This window comes from Sus scrofa, chromosome 2, assembly GCF_054392235.1.
Source record: "Sus scrofa isolate SSC_HxYL_T2T_F1_AM1 chromosome 2, Sscrofa_HxYL_maternal_Yorkshire_Landrace_v2.0, whole genome shotgun sequence".
Lineage (NCBI taxonomy): Eukaryota > Metazoa > Chordata > Mammalia > Artiodactyla > Suidae > Sus > Sus scrofa.
The window spans coordinates 126,629,409-126,653,994 of record NC_139384.1 but is presented as its reverse complement, the minus strand read 5'-3'; the positions used below and the strand labels follow the sequence as shown (position 1 = coordinate 126,653,994).

Sequence of the window (24,586 nt, the reverse complement as noted above, 5' to 3'; positions counted from 1 at the left end):
TGATTTTAGTTACATAACTGACTCTGATTAATATAATATACCATAGTTCTGGGTATATTTTATAGGTTTGTCTTTTTAACTAATCTTGATAAATAGCTCCCTTTGGGCCCTATCCTGTTTGTCCCAAGAATAATTTGTTCTGGCTTTACAGTCAATAGATGAATCACTGAAGTGTCCCAGGACATAACAGACACTACTAAATAAACGAGAAGGTTTTCACCAGTGCATTCAGTTTTATCTAGGCAAATATTTTCTTATTAATTTGATACAAACAATTTCTTCAAAGTAATATATTTTTGGTAGATGTGTGCACATGTTTCCATCATTAACTTATAAAACTTTATTCCAGTTTAAAATGTTAATGTATTTCTCTCTTTAAAAAAATAAAATTGTCAGACTTTTTTTCCTCAGGATTCATTCATTTCTCCCCTTGAAAGAAAAACAATAATCTCTACGCTCTAAGGTCTATATTTATCTCACTGAATCTTTTTCCTCTTCCCTAACCAAACAACAAAAACAATACAGAGACAAACTCAAGAAATGGAAAGAACAACTACAGACTCCAAAGTCTGATCTGTTTATAATAATAGAATTTGAATGATTTTTACAAATTTATGGCATTACATATGGGGACTGCATCTTTCAGAGTTTGAGTAATCAATAGAAAACATAAATTTATTCAACATTTTCTAATAAATATTTCATATTATTTTTCTGTAAATATTATGGCTTGTCATTGACATACACTTCTTAAGTGATCATTCTGTAAAAGGAAGGGATTATCGAGAATGACATTATTGCTGTCACTTCATACTTACAGCAACTGCCTCCAGGATTTGTTTGACGGCATCTGCAGCATCTCGTTCACTATAATATCCCTTTTCCACAATCCTAAAAAGAAACCATGAAATGCTTCTCAGATATATCCATTCAGTTGAGTAGATATTAAAGTTAAATAAATTAATGTTAAAGAAGGTTTATTTAAACAAATGCAACAAGCCACCGTAATAGTAGGGGAACAATTTCCATAAGTTGGCGTTCTAGAAATTTTTTATTTAGGAAAATGAAAAACATTTATTTTGCCTAGGCCTGAACTATCTATCCTATTGAGGACAAAAAAAATTCTTTTTTTGTCTTTTATGGCCACATCTGAGGCACATGTAAGTTCCCAGGATAGGGGTCCAATCGGAGCTGTAGCTGGTGGCCTATGCCACAGTCACAGCAACGCCAGATCCGAGCTGCGTCTATGACCTACACCACAGCTCAAGGCAACACTGGATCCTTAATCCACTGAGTGAGGCCAGGGATCGTACCTGCATCCTCATGGATGCTAGTCAGATTTGTTTCTGCTGGGCCACAACAGGAACACCCCCACAAAAAAATCTTTTTAAACTTTGTATTGCAAATTGTTTTAAACGTATACCAAGTAGACAATATACCATGAACTCTCCCATTTAATTGTCACACTTCTTCAGCAATTATTAATTCCTGGCCAGTGATGTTTGATCTATCCAATTAATAACTTCTCCTCTTCCTATATTATTTTGAAGCAAATATCTAACATCATATAATTTTGTAACCAAGCAGGACCCTATGGGGCCTTCCCACAACAGACACCCTTGTGTCCTCCACCTGTTTCTTCTCCATAGAAAACATTTAGCCTCCTAGGCCTTCCTCAGTTTCAAAGATTAAATTTAATCAAAGAAGTGAGAGAACACAGAAACAAAGGAACACTGTTAAGCAAGACAAAATAATAACAGTTTAGCCATTACACAAAGTCAAGGACTTTTATGGAGTTCCCATCTTGGCGCAGTGGTTAACGAATCCGACTAGGAACCATGAGGTTGTGGGTTCGATCCCCACCCTTGCTCAGTGGGTTAAAGACCCGGCGTTGCCATGAGCTGTGGTGTAGGTCGCAGACGCGGCTCGGATCCCGAGTTGCTGTGGCTGTGGTGTAGGCTGGTGGCTACAGCTCCGATTCGACCCCTAGCCTGGGAACCTCTGTGTGCTGTGGGTGCAGCCCTAGAAAAGGCAAAAAAAAAAAAAAAAAAAAGTCAGGACTTTTAGTTCCTCCTCAAGGGGCATAGATAATATTCTGAGCCATGTCCTTTGAGCTGTTTTGCAGACATTGAAACCTCCACCAGGTGAAAGAAATTAACTGTATGCTGTTCACAAGCACGTAGACCCCAGACTGATTAGAACCAGAAGGTTGATGATGTTGACTCCTGATTACCTCAAACCAATCAGAAGAATGTCTGTGAGCTGATCACATTCCCCACAACCCTTCTCCTTCACTCTATCTTTAAAGACTTTTCCCTGAAAGTTTTTGGGGAATTCGGGCCTTTTAAATACTAGCTACCTGAACTCTTTGCTTAGTGCTCTGCAATAATGCTGCTGATTTCCTTAATCACAACCCAGGGTTAGCAGATTGGCTCCACTGCTTGAGAGCAAGTGGACCCAAGTTAGGTTCAGTAACAATTTCATTCATAGATATTTAAGGAGGTATCTCTGAAAGATAAAAAAAACCTTTTAAAAATCGTAACTCCAATGCCATCATCATATCTATAAATTACAATAATTCCTTAATATTATAAAATATGCAGTGTTTCAAATGTCTAATTGTCTTGGACATGTTAAAATTTGTTTGTTTGAATCAGTATCCATGCAATGGATTCGTTGATGTCTCTTATTCTCTTTTAACTTGTTACTCTTCTCTCTCAATCACCCGCTCTCTCTTTTGCTTTTCTTTTCCAAATAAAGGACTTGCTCTTTTTACATATATCAAATTAACGTCTTTCTTTTTAAAAAATTTTTCCTGAATTAGAATGTTTCATATACATTTTCTTCCATTGCTTTGGTTTTCTTCTTTGGAGTATGCAATTATACACATATAAGAGTTTTCTATTTTATGGACCCAAATAGATTGTGAGGATGGGGTAATGCTATTCAGTCAATATTTCTGTTTAATGTGAGCCAAGAACTTGCTGGATTTAATAAAGAATAAGATTTGGGTACTGCCCCAGATGAGACCAGAGGAATTACTAATAAAAACACCATTATATATGTAACATGTATTATAATAAGGTCTGTATATCCAAGAAATTTATTAACTCTGTTGTCAGAAACATCTCTAGAGCAGATGTGGGGCAGGAACACAAATGCAGGTGCCTTCCCTACCTTATTTCACATGAACTCTGCACACCATAGCTTGGTCCTACCATCAGAACTCAAGTGCTTCTCTTTCAAGCTCCTTCTGCTAAAGGAACTTTGTTCTCAGTTGATTTGTTCATCAGTGTATCACAGGAGAGGTTTCTGGACTTAGACATTCAATTTTAAATACTTTATAATGTGAGCTACCAGCTAGGCCAACCATGACTGACTGGGAAGAGCAATAGCAGGGAATTTCTCAAGTTGCAAATGCAGGTTTATAACTTAGAGTTCAGACTGTAAGTGAAGATACTGGTGACCAAGAAAAGGAAAGTGAAATACTGCAAGCTTTTCCTCTTCATTTAGGTAGCATGACTATAGTAGATGTGTTTGGTCAATGTCTTCTGATGGGTATTGTGGCAAAATTCTTAGCCTTCTCACTAGACTGCTGCTTTGATCACTCGGGGAGCCTCACTCATAGTATGTGGTCAATAAATGTTTGTGGAATCAATACTAGTTGCTAAGTGAATGGATGTAAGAAAAATTTTAGACTGTGGTCACTTGGACAACTCCTCTGTCTATGTTTCTTATCATGGGGAACAAAAGTACTAGACTGGGAAGTGATGCCCACTCATGGCAGGCACATTGGCCATGGATGCAGAGGGAGAACAGCCATATACATGATTCTCAAAGCAAAATGCAACAGGTGGAAACTGCTGTTCTGAGGAATAAACTTGAGTTGCATGGTTTCTAGATGTTATTGTAATAACATGGATTTTTTTATAATTTGAACAAAATCAAAGTGATTCAATTCAGCAAAATATTTATTTCATGAGGCAATAAAGAGCAATTCCTACAAAAAATTTAGCTGGAATTTTAAAAAATGCCAATGAAATTGAACAATGTACATACAGTCGAGAGTTTACAGTTTTATACAAAATGTACTAGTGACCTCAATTTTTAGAAGCAACAAAATATTCAATTACTGTAGGAGTTTTATAGATGTAAAAATAGGAAGAAAATTTTAGTGGATATTTTTATCTGTTATATTTAAACATACTTATTGCCATATTTACCTTCAGAGTTAGTAATTTCTTCTTTATGCTTTGTGAAACAATGGGAAGATAGTTATTGCTACCAGTATCTTAAGATCATTTTTGAAAGTCTAGGGCCATATAGTTTGCAGCTATGCTACACAATTTCCTGTTGTTCCACTGTAAGCTGTGCTAAAAATAAAATCTCTCCTAGGATTTTAATCATAGCACCAGCCCCAAAGGCTGCCCTGGGGTCCCAGTTCCTACAGGTCTCACAGTCACTGAAAGGCCTAACTACTTCTGGAGACTTGGGAAGGAAGCACAATGGGGTATGTTTCCCTTGGCTCCCAGGCTGTGAATCTCTGGTCTCCACAGGCCTTCTTACTCCAAGACTGTGCCTTTTACTTCCACTCTTTGCTGTGTCGGCCCACATGCACTTCTTCTCCCCAGTTGGGACTGTTTTTCCTCTCATCATTTTAAAATTGTAGGATGAGAAGACACAGGCAGTGCCTATTTCTTTCCATTGATCTGCTTTGAAATATGACTTTTGTTCATTTGCTTCTGTCACCTTAATTGCTGCAAATTGAATTGAGCTCATCTCCAGCCCAGCAGTCAGTGCAGGCAATGCAGCTGAAAAGCTCTAATTGATCATATCCCGAGGCCCTCAGACTTCCTGGCACAAAGATTAGGAGCCCTACTGCTCATCCTACCAATGGCAGCTTTTTCTTAAATGAAGATGTTATCAGATGACTGTAGGTTTATGTGAGAAAGACAGTGGTCTGGTGAGATTGAGTAACATATAGCATATGGTAAAAGCCCCAAATAATAAGAGTTTCAGGAAGTAAGTCTTAAGGGCTGCTAGTACATCATTATGCTGGTACACACAAAATTATATGTAAACGACCTCTTCTGTACCCTGTGTAAATCCACCACTCCTTTACAAGATTCACTATTTTTCTCTCATATCCTTGATGGCATCTTTATCTGTATTGATGCTTTCTCTAAGAACTCTCCGGAAGAGTATTAAGTTTATACGCTAAAAAAAAAAAAAAAAAAAAAAAAAAAAACACATTTCAAAGGGTATATTACTAGCACCTATGAAATTTGAAAGCTAGGGACAGAGTGAGGGAATTGTAGATCAATGTGGGTGTTGGCCAAGGAGTTGACAGTGTAGGAGAAAGGGGAGGCCAAATGAAATTGGACACCTGGAAATGGGCCTAAGGGATTCCTAGTCCATTTCTCTCATACTATAAAGGAAAAGCCTGGCCCCAAAATGATATACGCATTGCCCAAGAGCACAGAGTTTATTCATTCATTCATCTGACAAGTAGCCAGCACCTGCTTGCTTCCTCTCTAGAACAGCTTCTAAGACGGTCACCAAGATCATCCTATCTAACCCCTGCCAGTGTGCTCTGCCTTGGATGGCACTTTGCCCTTCCCTCAACTCTTCACCTGCCAATTTCCTATTTCCCATCTAAGATTCAGCTCAAAAGGGTCTATTAGCTCTGTGAAGTCATTTCTGACTCAAAAGACCTCCTTAATTTGTGACCAATGTACTGTGTTTATGCCCTAATTATAGCATTTATCTTCCCCACATGAATCCTTCCAGGTAAATTTGTGACCAACCTCCAGCAAATGCAAAGTAGATTATGATATGTTTTTTTGTGTACTACTGATTATTCTTTATTTTTTTTAGTCCCTGTCCCCCTTTATTTTTTATCTTGTGATATTACGATTATCTCTATTAGCTCTAATATAATTTTTTTGAGGTAATGGTAGTATTAAAAGTATATTTGGGTCCATAATAAAGTTTTACTTTCCTTTTTCTAGACCATGAGCTCCTTGAGGGTAAAGACACTGAACTCTGGTTAACATGGTGGTGAAAGAGAATAACGTGGGTGGAAAATCTGGAATGCATATATCCAGACCGACCTTGTGTACATGCTGCTATGAGAATTAAATGAGATCATGTTTAATAAAATGCCCTGCCACTGCCAGGACCCCAAAAGGCACTCAAAAATGACCCTCATTGCAGTGACTAATTATCCTTCCAGAGAATAGGATTTTATAGATCTTCACTTTAGACATTATATTAATGACTATTTTTTGACACTATAGTCTTTGCAAATACAGATGTGTTCTGGGTTTGGTTAACCGGAACACTAATCATGACACAACTCCGTGGAAACTGGAGAAAAGCCCTAAGTTCTAATTCTAAATATGACAATGTCCTGAAAATTCCTTACTTTCACCAAGAGTAAGAGATCTAGGAATGTTGAAGTACAAATGACTATTAAGGCTAGTATACTAGGACTTTGTCAAGTAAACTAATGGGCTCAGTGCATAACCCCTAAACATAACCACTACTTCCCCTGCATACTGATAATTTATTATAGTTTAAAAGAGAGTATTTTCAGTTTTGGAAAAATAAAAAAAATGTATAGTCAGACAGACACGAGTTTCAAGCCTGACTTTATGACTTACTAATTGTTAGAGTTTGTGATCTTGGAAAAGTGTAGATAATAATACTTCAAAAAAACACTTGAAGGGTGATTGAGCAGGTTAGATACATATATAGCTTTGCATAGGACCAATCAATGTATCAGGGATTCTCCTTAAACAAAGTAAATAATAGTTTATTCTTTTGAAATGACTTGAAAAGGGCTAACTGCATTTAATAAGAAAGACAGTGAGGCCATATGAGGAGGAAGAGTTGGGCCAGAAGACAGTTGGGTTGTCTATGTGGGGAAAATCATTTACATTGACTCATTCTCAGTTTCCACATCTGTGTAATGGGGACAATGCTTTTCATCCTGCTGCCCCAAAGTGTTGACATGAAAGAGGAAAACTCAGTAGTATCTATGAAAACTTATAAAACCATATGTACTGAATTTTTCTCTCAGTAATAGTGGGTAGACAAGCCTACAGATAAGAACAATAAAAACATGCTAAATAAAATATATTTTAAAGTACATTTGAAGACATCAGAGAGTTACAAAGAAGTGAAGCCTTTAGGAGCCAAGTCCTAGAAGAGAAGAAAAACCTGAAAAGCAAACCTGACATCTGATGCCTATGCCTTCCCTTTAAAGGCATTTACTGATTCGAAATTAGCAGCTGACAGGCCATCATCCGGGGTGGACAGAACAGAAGTTGGCATTTAGGGTCTGTCAAGGAAGGAGAGCCTTGGCAAAATCCCATGGCTTAACTTGGGCCCCTTAAAGAGCAAAACCCTATGAGTAAGAGTTGACAAGAAATAGATTCACCCTCAGGAAGCCCAGCTTTGAATCAGTCCAATGCCTAATTAGATTAAAGTGATCTGCTCCTTACCTTAACTGCCTGCTGGAGCAAAATAAAATCTGCTCTTTTGGAAGGCAACAACATTTAAAGCCCCAAAGTCTAAAATCTTCTATACATAATGTTTGGCATTTGAATAATCCAGCAAGCAGAAATACAAGAAGAAAACAGAAAACAAACCAAAACAAGACAATTAAAAAATTTACAAGATACTCTGATACAGGAGTTAGACAAAAATCAGAAAAAAAAAACTTTAAAAAATTTTAATTAGAAGACCAGAAGGATATTGCTAATAGTTGCCTTAAAATACAATCATTTTCCAGAAAAAAACTTGAATATTTATTATTAAGCAAATAACCTCATACCTTGTCCACCTAAAAAGTTCAATAAATTGATAAGAGTTGTGACTAGACTGAGAAAGATGAAACAGAAAACCTCTGGAGCTTTCTTTTTACATGATATAATTTTGTAGAGACTTTGGAGGGGGGGGATTTTGTTGGACATAAAATATCACTTATTTTATTCCAAAAATTGTAATCAGTTACCCTATTCAATGTATTATTCATATTCTACATGAAACAGCAGATTCCACTTGGATTTACTATGTTTAAATTTTTAGGATCACTGTGGAACATATCTTCTGCTAATAAAATACAACTATTTTGACTATAATGGACTAATATAATTATCTCTCTATTAGTTGCTCCATTAGTTCATTAATTAGATACTATTAGAGTCATCATTAGACTAGGAATAAATTTCTATCATCACAATTAAATAAATTTGGTTGTTGACCTAAGTACAGGAAAGAGACCATAATATGATTTTTAGCTCTCAAGAAAGAAAGCAACACATGGATAATAATTCAGGATATATTTTCAGTTTGATACAGCCTTAGAGATAACTATAGAATTAAGTAACTTAATGGAGAAATCAAATTCATCTTACATATGGCAACAGATAGGTGGACAGCAACACTCAGGGGAAAAAGTCTATCGTCTAAGACCACCAAGAGTTTACAGAGTGGTTGAGTGCTTTACTGGCTGTCTGCCATCCTTTGGCTGTCCCCTGTTAAATCTGAATATTTCATCCATTTATCATTAAATGAAATTTATCAACAGCATCTAGTTTTTCATTTTTATCTATAGCTGAATTAACTCTATACCATCAAAATCAGCTAGATTATAAGATGAGAGAACAAGAATTTTTTCGTGAAAGAAAGGCTAAGGAGAAGGGAAGGAAAAAGACTCATTATTCAAATGCAACAGATTCAAATAATAGAGGTAAGAAGCTATAAATAGTAAGTTCTATTGGTAGATGATAACTGTAGAATTTCTATTCTGCAATTATCTGCAAAGAACAGGAGATTTCTCTCTGGTAGACCATAATTAGCAGAGAAATATCTAAGTCTTCCTTAGGGATACCTCATGGCTCCAAAGCCAGCAGGATCTAACTATAATTTGACTCTATTAATGTACCTACAGAAGGAGTATGTCCATGAATGAGACAGCTAAAGAGGTGTTGAAAAAGGAGCCATTATTGGCAAATTTAGGTAACATTCAAATAAGCTGGTCCAGAGGAGCCTTGACTAAGCATATGGGAACATGATGGTTTTAGGACAAGGCTCTTATAGTGGATTGGAGTGTCTAAGCTTCCTTAGCCACATATCACAGCTTTGGATTTATTCTGAGGTTCAGAGAAGTTAAGCAAACCACTCTGTGGAATTATTTACTCCTTAAGTCAGGATTTAGAACCATGAGTCCAACTGACTATGAACCAAATGCCTCTAGAAGTGTATGTCTAGGCTCCTTCCCTTAGGTGATACATTTATTTGTAAAGAGTGAATATAGTTTAAATGCTACAATTTATAAAATCTGATAATTCACATAACTTGTTCTGAGGAAATTTCAACATATATATGAACAAAATTATATATCTGTTAAAGATACATATGTAGCTCCAGTCAAGGCCATTTTGCTCCTTCCTATCTGAATATCCAAATCCATACTGGGTAACATTAAAAACAGACAAAACTTTTGAAAACCAATATGAATACTTTTGGAGGCTCTTGAAGAGGCAGCAAATATAACTGGGTGGAGTTGGTGGGGAGGGAGGGGTGGCATGCTCTTCTTCCAACACATTCTAAACCTTACCCCTTAAGGTAGTTTTCTCTTCAGAGTCCATTCACTGTAGCAGTGGCTCACTCACTCATTCATGCAGCAAGTATTTATTGAGAATTTACTGTGCTCCAGGCATTCAGGCTTTAGCAGTGGTTCCTTCAATCTCTTTTCTTTCTGTCTGCAGCCTACTTGTCTCTAGGGGTCAAATCAGACCTGCAGCTGCTGGCCTACGCCACAGCCAGAGCAACACCAGATTGGAGCCACATCTGCGATGGCAACACTGGCGCCTTAACCCACTGAGTAGGCAAGGGATCACACCTGTATCCTCATGGATACCAGTCAGATTCATTTCCACTGAGGCACAACAGGAACTCCTTAACCCATTCTTCAACCAATAAGACCTTTATATCAGTGTACAGTTTATTATCTCCAACATATACCTATTCAGTCTCTTTGTTTTCCAATTCCATTCTTGTTTGATTACCCTGATGAGCACAGCAAAGAGCTCCCAGGAGCCCATCAGGGTGAACAGGGAATTCTGAGAAGATGAGAAAGGTGGGAAAGCTACGGAGACTTAAAGCATGTTTCTCTTGTACAAACAGTTTGCCTATCTTCTACCAGATTTCCAGGCATACTCCCTGCCATCCTCAAACCCTTGACTTAAGTGATGAACATATGAACAGACAATTAAAACTGGCTATAATTGGATATAACAGAACACTTTTTTTTCTCTGCAACTTGGAACTCTTTACACATCCTAATAGAGAAAGTAGGCCTACAAATAATCATTTGGAGAGAATAGATCTTTATGAGTTTTTGGAACATAATAAAGAATACTATTACAGTACATGTTTAACTTTCCACAATTTTCATCAAATATTTTCTCACAAAACATTACCATAAATCTTTTTTAGTTTAGATTATGACTTTAGAAATTCAGCTTCTTATTGAGGAAGTAAATGTTTGCAAAAAGCAAATAGTATAATGTTTCTCTTTTTACTCACTAAACATATCAAATTCTCATCTACCTACATCTTTTTAAATATCACTCTCCTTCCATTCTTTACTCTTTCTAAGATCTATTTTAGTAGAAGTTATCGACTGCCATAACAAGTAATTATGAAAAAATTTAGGAGAAATTTTCCATTTTTTTTTTTGTTGTTGTTGTTAACTGGAAGTAAAACCTTTCTGTGGTTGGATTTCCAGGACCCACTTACCTGTCAAACAGCTCTCCTCCTGTGACGAGTTCTAGGACCAGACTGATTTCTGTAGGGGTTTCGAATATCTCTTTAAGTTTTATCTGGGAAAAGACATAAAAAAAAAAACCCATGAATTCTTTATTTTCATCTTTCTGGGAAATAACTATAACCATGGCTACAACAGCATTCTCTATAATAGCAAGATGTTGGATTATGGTTAATAAGGGTTCCTTATTCTAGTAAAAGGGAGTCATTTGTCACTCTCTGGTTGTTTTGATCAGTTACCTTATTTCTTCAAAGCTCCTTTTAGGTTTTTATATTTTTCCTTTTGATGGCTGAAAAATACTTTCCTTATAAACACTTCCTAATTTTGCCAAACCATCCCAATTTCTGAATGTCAACAGAATTAAATTAAAAAAACAGAAGCAAACATGCAAAACTTCCGAAACCATTTGAAAGCACTGTGGTTAGTAGAGAAACAAAAGCCCCTTTCTCCTTGAAAAAGAACTTCAGTTAGGGGTCTGAGACAGAATAGGACCAGATTAAAGCCTGTGTGTATGGAAAGGAAATCCCTCAATAGCTAAAGAGTTGTGGTAGATGAAAAATTACTCAGAAAAGTAATAGTGACATCGATTAGACTGAACATAACAAGGTTTTCATCACATGCAGATAATCCAACCAATTATGGATACTTTCTTTCTGAAAAGCTAATGGCCAGGACTCATCTCTATTTGAGGAAAATTCCACATTGACTTCTCTTTGAAAGAAAAAAATGTGGATAATGTAAAAGTGGTGATTGTATACGGCAAATTTTGTTAATTGCTTATCCAAAGCCCTTCTCCCCCTGTTTTACTGCAAACAGAACTCTGGTTTGTTTAGGGAAGCAAGATGCCTAGTCTCAAATTAAGGATTATGATTGGACACCATGCAGTTTAGGGTGATCTTGTAACTAGCTCTGGTCAATAAAATCTGAAGAGAATTCTGCTGCAGCTGAAAATTATGGAAAAGCTTTTTCTCTTCTCATCAGACTCTACTAGTGAGGTCTTTGCATTCCTTTTGTCTTGAATATAGACTTGAAGACTTGTAAAGACTGTGCGGCAGCTGTGAGGGAAACCATGGAGGGAACATGGAGGGTATAGCATGGAGGTGAAAGCCAGTGCAACTGAAGATGGTAGAACCAGTGGATGGAAGGCATCTGGATCTTCGATGGCATCATTGAGGAGCTGAACCAGTGCCAACGACTGCCTAGCTTCTGATTTCTTACAACAGAAGGAAAATATTTGTTTAAATCACCATATTTGAGTTTTCTGTTATTTATAGCTGAATACATTGCTAGCTAATATAGAAGTTTTAAGTACTTTGCCTTGAGCCTAAGCATTGCAGGTCATCCTCCTGAACCCTGCAACTTTCACAAAGAAATGAGAAAAGTATTTTAAGTGGCTCAATTCATAAAAACAAGTTATGGCCTGGAAAATGATTTTGTTCTTTTCACTTCATTGGCTCTAGAAAGCTTTCCCCCAGCCCTTCTTTTTTCTCTCAGTGCCTTTGTCTGGACATAGCCTAGAGCAGAGCTTCGGAGGATGTTTTATTTTCTCCATTCAACTACATCATTTATTTGAATCTTCACATTGTTTCGGAAGCAAATACTCTCTCATAGGAGATGGAAATGACTTTGGAAAGAAATGCATTTTTTTTCCACAGGCATTTCAGCGATGGCATATTAATAAGATAGGCACACAAAAGGAAAAAGCCAGTGTTTTATTAGAGAGAAAAAAAAAAAACCTCCAGGTTTTTTTGTGTGAAAAATAAAGATGCATGAAAATCCATTTATGCATGAAAATAAAGATGGTATATACTACTTATCTGTCCATTTGGAAACTCTTTCAAGGGACAGTATTCTTAAGATTTATTCAGTTAAAGAATTAAAAAACAAGATCAGATAGGAAAAAGAGCTGGAGGAAGAATCTCCTCATTATCAGAATGGAAAGTAAAAAACAAAAATCTCATTCCGTAACTCTGGACATTAATTGAAACAGTAGGTTAAAAACCACTTACAATGTTTGGATGTGAGAGGCGAAGAAGAACTCCTATCTCAGTTCTTACGATTTTTTTGTCCACCTAAAAGGCAAAAATGAGAGAAACTGAAAGATATTCCCACCTTAGAAATGTCTTCATTGGAGTAGAGAATCAGAAATAGCAATAACAATCTAGATGAATCAGGTCAATTGTAGAGATTAATTCCTAAACTTTTTGTCCCGTGTCTCCTTCCTCCCTTTTTTGTCCAGCTGCAGGGTCTTTCCCCTCTGCTTCAGATACAAAAATATGGGTCACAACGTATCAGACCCCTTGCATGGCCCCTTTGCTATCAAAAGTCATTGCTATTACCACTAAGGCACAACCTACTCCTCCTCATCTTCCTTTCTTTTATAGATCCCTGTCCCAAGCCCACTGGAGCTGTCCATGACTTCACCTGTCTTCCTTCCACAGAAGAGAGCCTAACCCAGCCTAACCAATCAGAGTACTCTGTTCTCTGGCCATAGTGATTTCATCAGAGACATCCACCAGATCGAAATCACCACAATCAGGAAACTCCCTCCAAATTTTGCTCAAATAACCAAGAAAAAAATATTCTCTTTTCCTCTGAAACTGTGACAGCAGAAGAGGACAGAGTCTGCACCTTGAGAAACAGTGACAGATGGCTTTAGCAAAACATTACAATAATACTGAAACCCCAAACAACGTACCTTTACTATCTATGAAATACCTTGAAGAATGGTAGTTTTTAATTACTAAGAATTTTCAATTATAAAAAATATACATTGCTAAAATTCTAACTTAGGTTTCCCAGAAAACAAACCTAAGGTGGACTATCAACATTTAGGTGTTTTATTTGGAAAGTGCAAACCCAAGGCAGTGAGAGTAAGAAAAGGGGAAGTGAGGCCAGGTAAGAGATGAGCAGTGCAGTGAGCCCACTGCTTACACTGAGCTGTAAAGACACAGAAGGTCATGTGGGCAGTTGTATCCAACTGGTGGGTAGTTCTCCAGAAGAGCTATATAAGGCCACCATGCCTTTAAAAAGTTCATGGGCAGGAGGAAAGAAAGAGAGTTTACTGCTGAGGAAACTCTTCCTCTTTCCCATTGGTGAATTCTGGCCCCACAGTGCTAACTTTTCCATACCTTTTTTTTTTTTTTCTTCTTAGGGCCACACCTGCAGCATATGGAGGTTCCCAGGCTAGGGGTCGAATCAGAGCTATAGCTGCCGGCCTACACCACAGCCACAGCAATGAAGGATCTGAGCTGTGTCTGTGATCTACACCACAGCTCACAGCAACGCCATATTCTTAACCCACTGAGCAAGGCCAAGGATTGAACATGAGTCCTCATGGATGCTAGTCAGATTTGTTAACCACTGAGCCACGACGGGAACTCCCATCCTTTCCATACTTCTGACTGCATATCTAATCTCTTGGGCTATTATTTGTGATGCCATATCCCTCCTCCTAGGATGTTATATCTCACTCAAATTTAAAGAGACTTAAGGTACATGTTTGGTTGGCCTGGTAGTATGAAATGGCCAGTGGGTGGTCCAGCCCTCCCTGGTTTGGAAGATAGGCAGGTGGAAGGAATCTGAGGAGGCTCATAGGAATTTTGCCCAAACAGGATTCAGTCTTGAGTTTTTAATCTGTCACAGGTAAACCAGATTGACAGCAGTGGGACCACAGTTCTGCTTTTCTAATTTATTGTATTTTATTGCCTCTCAGAAAGAGCTTCGTCTCCCACTTACATTCTTTGTGCCATTGTTCTAGTTGCCAATATGAAATGGATAATTATAAAATGGCTTGGACACATGGGGTTTTTCTGTAAAGTTTCATTTTACCTCCCTTATTTAAACTGCCCTAAATATTCAAAGAAATATATCCTTTCATCCTCATAAAGTCATTTAAGAAAAAAATAATTTCATAAGAGTGATTACACAGATTTGTACAGTTTTAAAACTCTGTAGAAATCCAGGTTCCTTAATATTGAAAGAAATCCCAAATTTGCTGTCTCCATGGGGAAGAAAGAAATGGATAAGAGGTATAATTCTAGAGTAATATCAGAGAAAAAGACTCCACCATTGGAACAGAGTTGATCAAATACAAGCCCTTCATTGAGATATGCAGCAAATTTACTCCTATGCTGGGGTTGGGAAGGTTGAGGGAGGAAAAAAGAAGGAAGAATTAAAAAATATGTGATTAAGAAAGTAATGAGGAATTAATGAGGGGGTGGGAAGGAAGACCAGCTTCTGCATGTGAGAATGATGGCTAGAGACAGAGGTGGTGAATGAACTAGAGAAAAAGAGATGGACTGCAACATGGATTTCTGGCAGCCTCGATCCTCTTGGCTGCCTCATATATGTTCTACATCTAGACTCTGAAACTTCAAATACTCTTGGCAAGTTGGGGTGACCTAAATGGATAGAGATTATGCTTTAGTTCTTCCATGATTCAGTCAAATAAAATAGCATTTCCACATAAAATTCTCAGCCTCATCTCATGTTCTTTGCAGAGATTGAGACCGTATGTCTTCTTTTGTCTCTGTTATCCCTCTGGCTTCTTGGGCTCCTTTTTGGTTTTAACAAAGAGAACATGATGTGAAGTTAAGAAGTACAGAGCTGTGCTCCTCAAATCTTTGGTGGAAAGAAGCAAAATATAAATTATTAATGGGTAAACAGACAAATGTCTTTAACTTTTCACAACTCTTTATGCACAGCTTCTGCTTAATTTAGCATTCTGTTTTCTGACATATCAACAAGTACATGTTGGCACTAACATATGTGGTGAAAAGACAACTAGAGCTTTGTTAAATTTAAGAATGACAGTTTTAGCCTACAAAGATTTGAAAGCTAAGAACTGCTGTTTGAACACGCAAAAAATCAAATGTGGGACACAGATACAAATATTGAGGTTTTCCTATATGAGGCTCATATGTCTAATAACTACAGAATTTTAACCAAGTCTGATTATACCCTTTATCTTCCAGACCTAACAGAAACCTGGCTATCTTGTGTCTTCCATTCATCCTGTTACTACAGTACAGTACAGTACAGTACAACACTGATCATCTAATTGATCTTTGAAGACGTAAAGGGCATTTCCACTTCTGAACCTCCCCACTTTGTACTGGATAGTCTTTTGTCTTGAATGTTATTCTCCCAGTGTGACTTTGGATCTGATGGAGAGGAGAAAGGAAGGATGTGATGGTTCAAAGGTGGAGGTGGTGATAAGCGCTGGACTTGGTGGGGTGGGAACAGGAAGAACATGGAAATTGTAGAGAAACCAATATCCTCTGTTACATTTACCAATTCTAGCATAATGCCAATCTGGTTCTGATCAGTATGGGAAGACAAACTAATGAAGCATTTCACTCAAATAGGCTTGGTGTTGAATATTATGAAACATATTTCGGTAGTTCTATAATAGCCATCTCCTACTCCCTGGAAATTCTAAAACATTTGGGAGGGCAAAAAGGAGAAAAGAAAGCTTTCTAGTGGAAGAGGAGCTCAGAGGTTAGAATAGAATTTAGGCAAGACAAAAATTCACTGAGAAGCTCAACCCAGAAAGAAAGATACTTGTCTTTCAGACCCTGAAACTTCTCTAAGTCAGGTAGGTTCAGAAGAGAACAGCTTCCTCCAGGGAGGTTACCTCTGCTCCTTCATTCTTATATTCTAAAATATAAGCCTCCTGCTTACAGATGCTAGAAATTCTTTCACAGAAAACAGTCTTTGACTTTAAAGTGAATGAAGTAGGCTTAAAATATTCCTGGGAGAGGAGTCCCCACTGAAGGGCAGCAGGCTAAGGATCTGGCATTGCTGCACCTGTGGCCTAGACTGCCACTGTAGCTTGGCTTTTGATCCCTGGCCTGGGGAACTTCCATACGCTGTGGGTGCAGACAAAAAAGAAAAAAAAAATTCCTGGGAGAGACAACAAGCTGAACAAAGTTTATGCAGAAGATGTGGCTGATGCCAGACTCTCTTTAGAAGCAGGTCTGGCTTAACAGAGGGAGAGAAAAGAAGGAAGAGAACATGGTATATAAAGTAGAAAGGACTTTACATTTTTACACACCTCTTTCTCTTGTTTCATCTCTGGCATTGAGAATATATGGTGGCAATCCTCACTTACTATCTCTTATTTTTATCTCTTATTTTTAAAAAGACCTCATCTTGTTCTTTACCCCTTTTCCTGCTTCCAAAGCCGGTCTCCACCTGGCTTAGTGGAAAACCTCTCCAGAGCTGTCTCTGCATTCTTTATCCACTTCCTCCTCCCTTCTCCCATATGTTTGTCAGTGCAATTTAATCTGGCTTCATCCCAAGAACCCCTCCCAAACTGCCTTTAGAAGAAATCAGTGGTCTCCTTGTAGAAGACTAGCTTCTTTTCTGATCTTATTCCATCAGCAGCACTTAATATAATATTTGATCACTCTCTTCCTCACACAAAACGGATCACTCCTTATCACCATTCTGGTCTGACTTTTCTTTTACTTTAAAGGCTATAGTTACTGTAACACTTCCTGACTAGTCTCCCTGCTTTGATTCTTAGCCTTTGCAATCATTCCCTCTGCATAGAGCAGCCAGAGTGAGACCTTTACAATGTCAATCAGATCATGTCTCTCTTCAACTTAAATGCCTTTGTTGGCATTCCATTGTGTTTAAAATAAATGCAAACTTGATCAAGGTCTTAAAACTCAGGATGGCTTGGTCTCACCCTTTTGATCATGTCATTTTTTTCTCTCTACACAGGCCCCCCAAGTCCCAGACCAGGCTCCAAGGCCTTTCTTTGCACATGCTACCCCTTCTTCCACCAGATCATCTCACTTCACTCAGAGAGTAACTGAGAGGACTTCCCTGGCCACTGCATCAAAAATAGCTACACACCCAGACACATACACACACCCCAATCATCACTCTAATCCCTTTATAACAGTTACACAAATCTATCTTACCACTGAGTCATGAATTCATTGTTTCTTCCACCAGAACAGAAGCTCTATGAGAGTAAGAGCTTGTCTATTTTTTACACGTCGGTATTCCCAGTGTTATTTACCAACCCCTAGCATACATTAATTTATTGAATGAATAAATGAGGGATGGTGCTGTTTGACTACAAAAGGTTAGTGGTTTAAAGGGAAATATGCCTGTTTGGTTAGATGAGACTGGACTTGGTTAGTCATTTCTCCTCCCACCATTCAAATTTATATAACATTTTTGTCATGTTATCAACACCAATGGAGTAGAGAATGCCTGCCTGTCTCACAGTCTGAGCTAAGTACCCAGATCTCCTAGAGCTTACAAAGATAATAGCTTGTGATTTCCAAACTGTGAGCCACAAACGGCCACTTTCTCCCACAGAAAACGGGGGATTCTCCATGAAATGTAATTAATTCTGGTGTTCTGGTGAAGGTACTGACTTTCTAAACTCATCGCAGCAGGTACTGATACTCCATATCTGCTCCTCTACCCCATTATAGGACAAAGAGCTTTCATAGTCTCTCTTTCAAACAGCACCCCTTGACTTTAATTGGTGTGATCCATGCTTTGGGTCAAACAAAACCACAGAAGAGATTAAATGAGAGTGAAATGATGAAAATTAGAAAAGAGAACAGTGAGAATTGGAATGTACCATGCACTCCTAAAGAAGAAGTGAGATCCTTGGTAAGCAGAGAATTCTTGAGACGGGACACAACTGTTTTTTTGTTTGTTTGTTTGTTTTTTGTTTTTGCTTTGTTTCTGTGCCTACCAGGGGACAGTTTCAAAGAAAAGCTTTGCTGGGTCCCTACTCCCATATTGAGGTGGCTTCAATACCCACATGGTCGGATTCATGCAAAAAAGAAATGGCTACCTGGTGATTTTAAAAAGGGAAAATAATATTAGCTTCCTCAATTCTCTTTTATGTTCATATTGCCAGGGCTGGAGGGCAATACATATTATAAATGTCTATAGAAGTATCATAGCCACTTTAAAAAAATGTAAAATATAAAAAATAAGAGAAACATCTACCATTATAACATAATCATTATCATTAAACTCAAAGGTTCATTTCCTTTCAGTTTTTAAAACCATGCATATTTCTCTATATAAATATGGAAATACAACTTTGTTTCTTATAATGTTCACTGAAAATACAGCAAAGTTTTAAGAATACCTAATGTTCACAAAGAGAATGTTGAGAGGCGTAACACTATTCTTTCAGAAGCCCTGAGGTCTCCCTTTGATCTTAAAAGTAAGTAATCATCTATGAGATCTAAAACTGAGAAATTAGGTATTCAAGAAGCTTGTGACTTTGTAACTTGTCAAATAATGAAAACAAAAAGTACTCCTGGATATATTAGCATTTAGACCCCATCAATTACATCTTAGGGTTGAATCCCTTACTGAGGATACTTTGAATAGGGGAACATCTGGACACTCTTAGAAGCTTTAGCTCCTTGACTGTTCTTTCTAACACAATTAAGACCTTCAGATACCCTGGTTAATAGTCTTCAAAAATACTAAAGATACTTCCTTAAAAAAAGAAAAAGAACAGGCTATAGACAAAAAAGGCATTTAAATGACACCAAAAGTAATATAAGAATGCTATGAGGCTGGAATAGGAAAGAGGTATTAGAAGTCTTAATGACTCAAAGTTTGAAAAAAATTCCATTCTAGATGTTACTCCACAGTAGTATTCCTTCTTGTCTGGATTTGCCTTAACATAAACCCCAGAGCTTCATTTTTCTGGGAAGAGACCAGATATTTCCGAAATCAGAACTAAAGCATACCAGCTCAGCCCTTCTCAAAGTCTTTTTCTTTACTGTGATATGTACAACCTCAAGGCACTCCATCAGCGTGTCCTTAAATCTCCTCTGGATTAAATGGCTCAGAGCTTAGAAGTCCCATGTGTGAGTAATTGGGTAGATATGTATACATCCCATGCTAGTGCCCTAGCATTGCTTCCTCTCTGATAGTTTCCAGGACTGACAGGCTTCAGAGAAGGCAGTAGAAAGGGGCAGGTACTGGGCTATTCCGTCTTTGAATGACTGACCATTATTCAACCCCGTGATGTGTCCCCCAGCTGTCTACAGTTGCTGGTCTTCTCACCTAGTCAGGTCTCTAGGGTAGTCAGCCTCTGATGATGCTGTGGGCTGTGCTGCATGGCTGTGCTGCTTCAGCCTCACTCTAGGGACCATGCTCCCATGGGTAACTTAGTTGCCCTTGAGCCCTGAAGCCAGTATGGGAAGAATGGGATGAGGGAGAGAGCTCTGAAAGAGACCTGAATTTACACTGAATGTTTACCCTAAAGAAATTCTTTTAAATTAAAAGAGACTCTTAAACTGAAAAAGACTAAGATATCTTTGACGGAAAACTTTAACTATTTCCCCCCAAATATATTCAGTTGGTACCAGATTCAGGAAGAATTTTAATTATCATAAAAAATAGAGGATACTTAAATTTCTTTTTTTGCAGATATAAATATGGCAGGTAAATACTGATACTCAAACACATTCCCCTTCATAAAAATATGTCAAAATTTGGAGTTCCCATTAAGAATCCAACTAGTATCCTTGAGGATGTAGGTTCGATCCCGGCCTCACTCAGTGGGTTAAGGATCTGGTGTTGTCGCAAGCTGTGGCGTAGGTTGCAGATGTGGCTTGGATCCCATGTTACTATGGCTGTGGTGTAGGCTGGCAGCTGCAGCTCCAATTAGACCCCAAGTTCCCAAGCTTGGGAACTTCCATATGCTGCAGGTGCAGCTGTGAAAAAGAAACATCAAAATTTAAAAGATGAGGATGGTACTCTTGGATCCACTTTGATTAATCATTCATAAAAGAAATCATTCATAGCCTATAGTACTTGATTATTTAGGTCAATTTATTTAGGTCAAAAACTTGATTATTTAGGTCATAAACTGAAACTGATCATGACACCCAAATTATTTCCTGATGCTATGATGGAAAAACAGTTCTAGATTATTCTGATCTCAAAATTTCAAAGTAAAATCCTCCCAGTGACAGCCTGATATGCTGTGGGGGAAAAAAGCATTGTAGATATAACTATCCATTTTATACGTTTTTCAGAATTCTAGGATAGAGATAAGTATGAGCAGCTTTAATTGAATTTATCCTGTGATACTGACAAAGCAGAAAGCAAACTGGAATTCCACATACACAGCCACAAGAGGGACCATTACTTCACCCCATCTACCAATAAGACAAAAGGCAGGAGTTTCCATTGTGCTTCAGTGGGTTAAGGACCCAACTTTGTCTCCCTGAGGATGCAAGTTTGATCTCCGGCCTCACTCAGTGGGTTAAGGATCCAGAGTTGCCACAAGCTGTGCTGTAGGTCACAGATACAGCTGGGATCAGGTGATGCTGTGGCGGTGGGCCTGCAGCTGCAGCTCAGATTCAACTCCTAGCCTGTGAACTTCCAAATGCTGCAGGTGTGGCTGTAAAAAGGAAAGAAAAAAAAAAAAAAAAAAAAGGCAAAAGACAAACAGAGCCACACCAAGCAACGTTTTGTATATTACACACTCTCTCGTTATTTTTCTTTCATTTGTTAGTAGATATTGTATGCTGAAATTCATTAAACTGAGGTTTTAACAGCATTTGGAAAAGAAATATGTTGCTTGTATTCTCTGTACATAGGAAACTCTTGTTTTAGAGTGTGACATGAATTTCACTCAGCTTCTCTGTGCCTGTGTGTCAGCAAAGGCTTTTTCATCCTTTATCAGTTTCGTAAGGAGCAACATCTAGTTTCAGTCCCAGATCTGGGCCACAGTCATTCCTTACTTTTTTTTTTTTTTTTTTTTGGTCTTTTTTCTCTTTCAGGACCTGGCTGGTATCAATAGAAGGGACTCAGATTTTGGAAAGCCCTGGGTTCCACTTCTCCATTCTACTGTGTCCTTCAGGAAAACATCCCTTTTTTAAAAAAAACTCCCTTAAGCAAAACACTCCTTTGAGGCACTTGTTATTAACATATGAAGTGGGTTGCTACATATCCTGGAAAAATTATGCATGGGCTCCATTCATATCAGTATTATGTTTCTTTACTGTTACAACAACTGAACTGGTGATTTGAGAGTGCTTACTTTTATTTATTTATTTATTAATTATTATTATTTTTTGTCTTTTTGCTATTTCTTGGGCCGCTCTCATGGCATATGGAGATTCCCAGGTTAGGGGTCTAATCGGAGCTGTAGCTACCAGCCTACGCCAGAGCCACAGCAACGTGGGATCCGAGCTACGTCTGCAACCTACACCACGGCTCATGGCAACGCTGGATCATCAACACACTGAGCAAGGGCAGGGACCGAACCCGCAACCTCATGGTTCCTAGTCGGATTCGTTAACCACTGCACCACGATGGGAACTCCTATTTATTTACTTTTATTATTTATTTATTTATTTAGTCTTTTTAGGCTCACACCCGAGGCATATGGAAGTTCCCAGGCTAGGGGTATAATAAGAGCTACAGCTGCTGGCCTGCTCACAGCCATAGCAACGTCTGCAACCTACATCACAGCTCACATCGGCAATGCTGGATCCCTCACCCTTTGAGCAAGATCAGGGACCAAATCCGCATCCTCGTGGATCCTAGTCAGGTTCGTTCGTTACCTTACTGGGCCTCAGCAGGAAGTTTGTGACTGCTTACTTTTTTTTTTTTTTTTTTTTTTTTTTGGCTATTTCTTGGGCCGCTTCCGCGGCATATGGAGGTTCCCAGGCTAGGGGCCTACGCCAGAGCCACAGCAACTCGGGATCCGAGCCGCATCTGCAACCTACACCACAGCTCACGGCAACGCCGGATCCTTAACCCACTGAGCAAGGGCAGGGATCGAACCCACAACCTCATGGTTCCTAGTCGGATTCGTTAACCACTGCGCCACGACGGGAACTCCAGTGACTGCTTACTTTTAAAAGAGCAGATTCAATACTGAAAATTATTTTGATCTCGTCTAATCAATATCTTTTGCATAGAGTCATTCATTTCCTTTCTCTTAGCAAATTAATGGTTTGGAGTTTCACAACTTGATCTTTTCTTAGCCTTCTTTCTCCTCTTCTTAAATTGTCTGGATAAAGATTTGACCACCATTCAACTTTGTATCATAAAGAAATACAAAAATCAAAACTTATTAAAGTGTTTTTCCTGGTTTTCCCTTCTAAGATAGGAATCCTAAGTTTGCTTCGAGGCTGATCAGCTGTGTTCCTTCAGGCTCTCTCAGCTTTCCTGGTTGTGGTCCATCAGGCACCACTCCCCAGCTCTGCCCTCCTGACCTTGGGCTTCTCTCAACTCTCCTAATGTCCAGTATCTCTCTTTTGGTTACAAGGCCTTTTCTACCCACCTCACTGAGAGTTTCTGGTCTCTTTCTTGTATTAGGGTATAGTAACATAAGCTCTCCCTCTGGTATGGGCTAGTTAGTTATCTCCTTTTTCTTTTCCATAGATTCATAGTAAAGGTCAAGGTCACTAGAGTTCTAACCACACACTCCTTATAAAAGAGGGTTCTGGGTTCTAGAGGTTTACCTTTAATAACTTAAGCGGTCTGTGTAACTGCAAAGTATTTCTTTTTGGTCAGTAGCATATAGGCACCAGCTCTCCATCTCTCAATTTCTCTCTCCTTACCTGCCTTGCCTCACCTTGCCTCTGAATTAGGGTGTTTATTTTTTTAAAGGCAACAAAATACCTGTGAAAGATCAATATAATGAGGGAATAGATAAGTGAGCGGAATTGTGAAAGATTCCAAAAGCATTTCTATCAAGAAAGAAAACAAACCAAACTGCAACAACTAATTCTCTGCGAGAATGTTCAGACTTCCAAGTGGATCTTTAACGGTAAAGCATACAAATCAGGCAAAAATTTTAACATTCCACCCTGCTACCTCTCTTCACTTGTAGACATTTACTGGTCACAAACTGAATAGAAATATCCCTGTTCCTATTCCAGGAAACCCAGCTTAATAGTCCCTATGAAAATCAATAGGTTCCAACTGACAGAATGAATGAAGTTTCACTTCACTTGACACGGCTTGTTATCTGGAAGCTACTTTCCTTAATGTGTTCTGAGACCTCAATTGGGCTGAAAAAGTCTATTTGAGCCAGTGATTTATTATTCTCTTCTCTGTCACTGACCAAGGGCGACCTTGACTGCACTTCTAGAGCATAACCATGAGTGGTTAAAAGTAGCTGTGGCAATGCTTAATAGATGCACATCTTTAACTGAGATTAACCTAGCCATCTATTACATACATCACAGAAACTGAAAAATGAATGGTCCATGGTCAGTTTTCTATGTTACCAAAGGTTAGACCGAAGGAGACAAAAAACAGGTAATCCTCAGTTTACACAGCCGTTTAAATGGAATTATCTCTATTTTAGAACTGAGGACCCTGAAAACTCCTCTAATGGAGATGTTCTGGAGATTTAACTACCAAGAATTTGAAGGCAGCCTGAGTACATTCTGCATTTTAATGCAGAGCAATCTTTCAAAGTCTCCTGCAGCATCATATGTATATACTCATAGAGGTAATTCATAAAAATATAAGGAAAAATGAATGCAAGTTAAGAACTCATAAAATTATTAGCAAGTCACAATGCGTGGCTCTTCAACTAACTGCAGAGGATAAAAGGTCTCTTTTACACTTTAGCACTTATAAAATTTTATAAAAGTTAGGAACATTTACTAGGTGAATGTTAATTAAATTATTCAAGAAAAGCCTTTCCTGAAATCTGCAGGTAATTTTATATTATAACTAAAATATGCCAAAATTTAGATCTGAAACAGC

At 38.2% G+C, this 24,586-nt stretch overlaps 1 protein-coding gene across 3 annotated transcripts in view; it reads right to left on the bottom strand.

Moving 5' to 3' along the window:
• CAMK4 (calcium/calmodulin dependent protein kinase IV) overlaps positions 1-24,586 on the bottom strand; it is a 224,577-nt gene that overhangs the window by 77,107 nt on the left and 122,884 nt on the right. For all 3 annotated transcript variants that reach the window (XM_085014225.1, XM_085014226.1, XM_021084618.2), the window contains exons 3-5: positions 12,850-12,912; positions 10,813-10,895; positions 819-891 (exon numbers count right to left, since the gene is read on the bottom strand). In XM_085014225.1, coding sequence (XP_084870351.1) covers positions 819-891; positions 10,813-10,895; positions 12,850-12,912 — 219 coding nt within the window. The remainder of the gene's footprint in view (positions 1-818; positions 892-10,812; positions 10,896-12,849; positions 12,913-24,586) is intronic.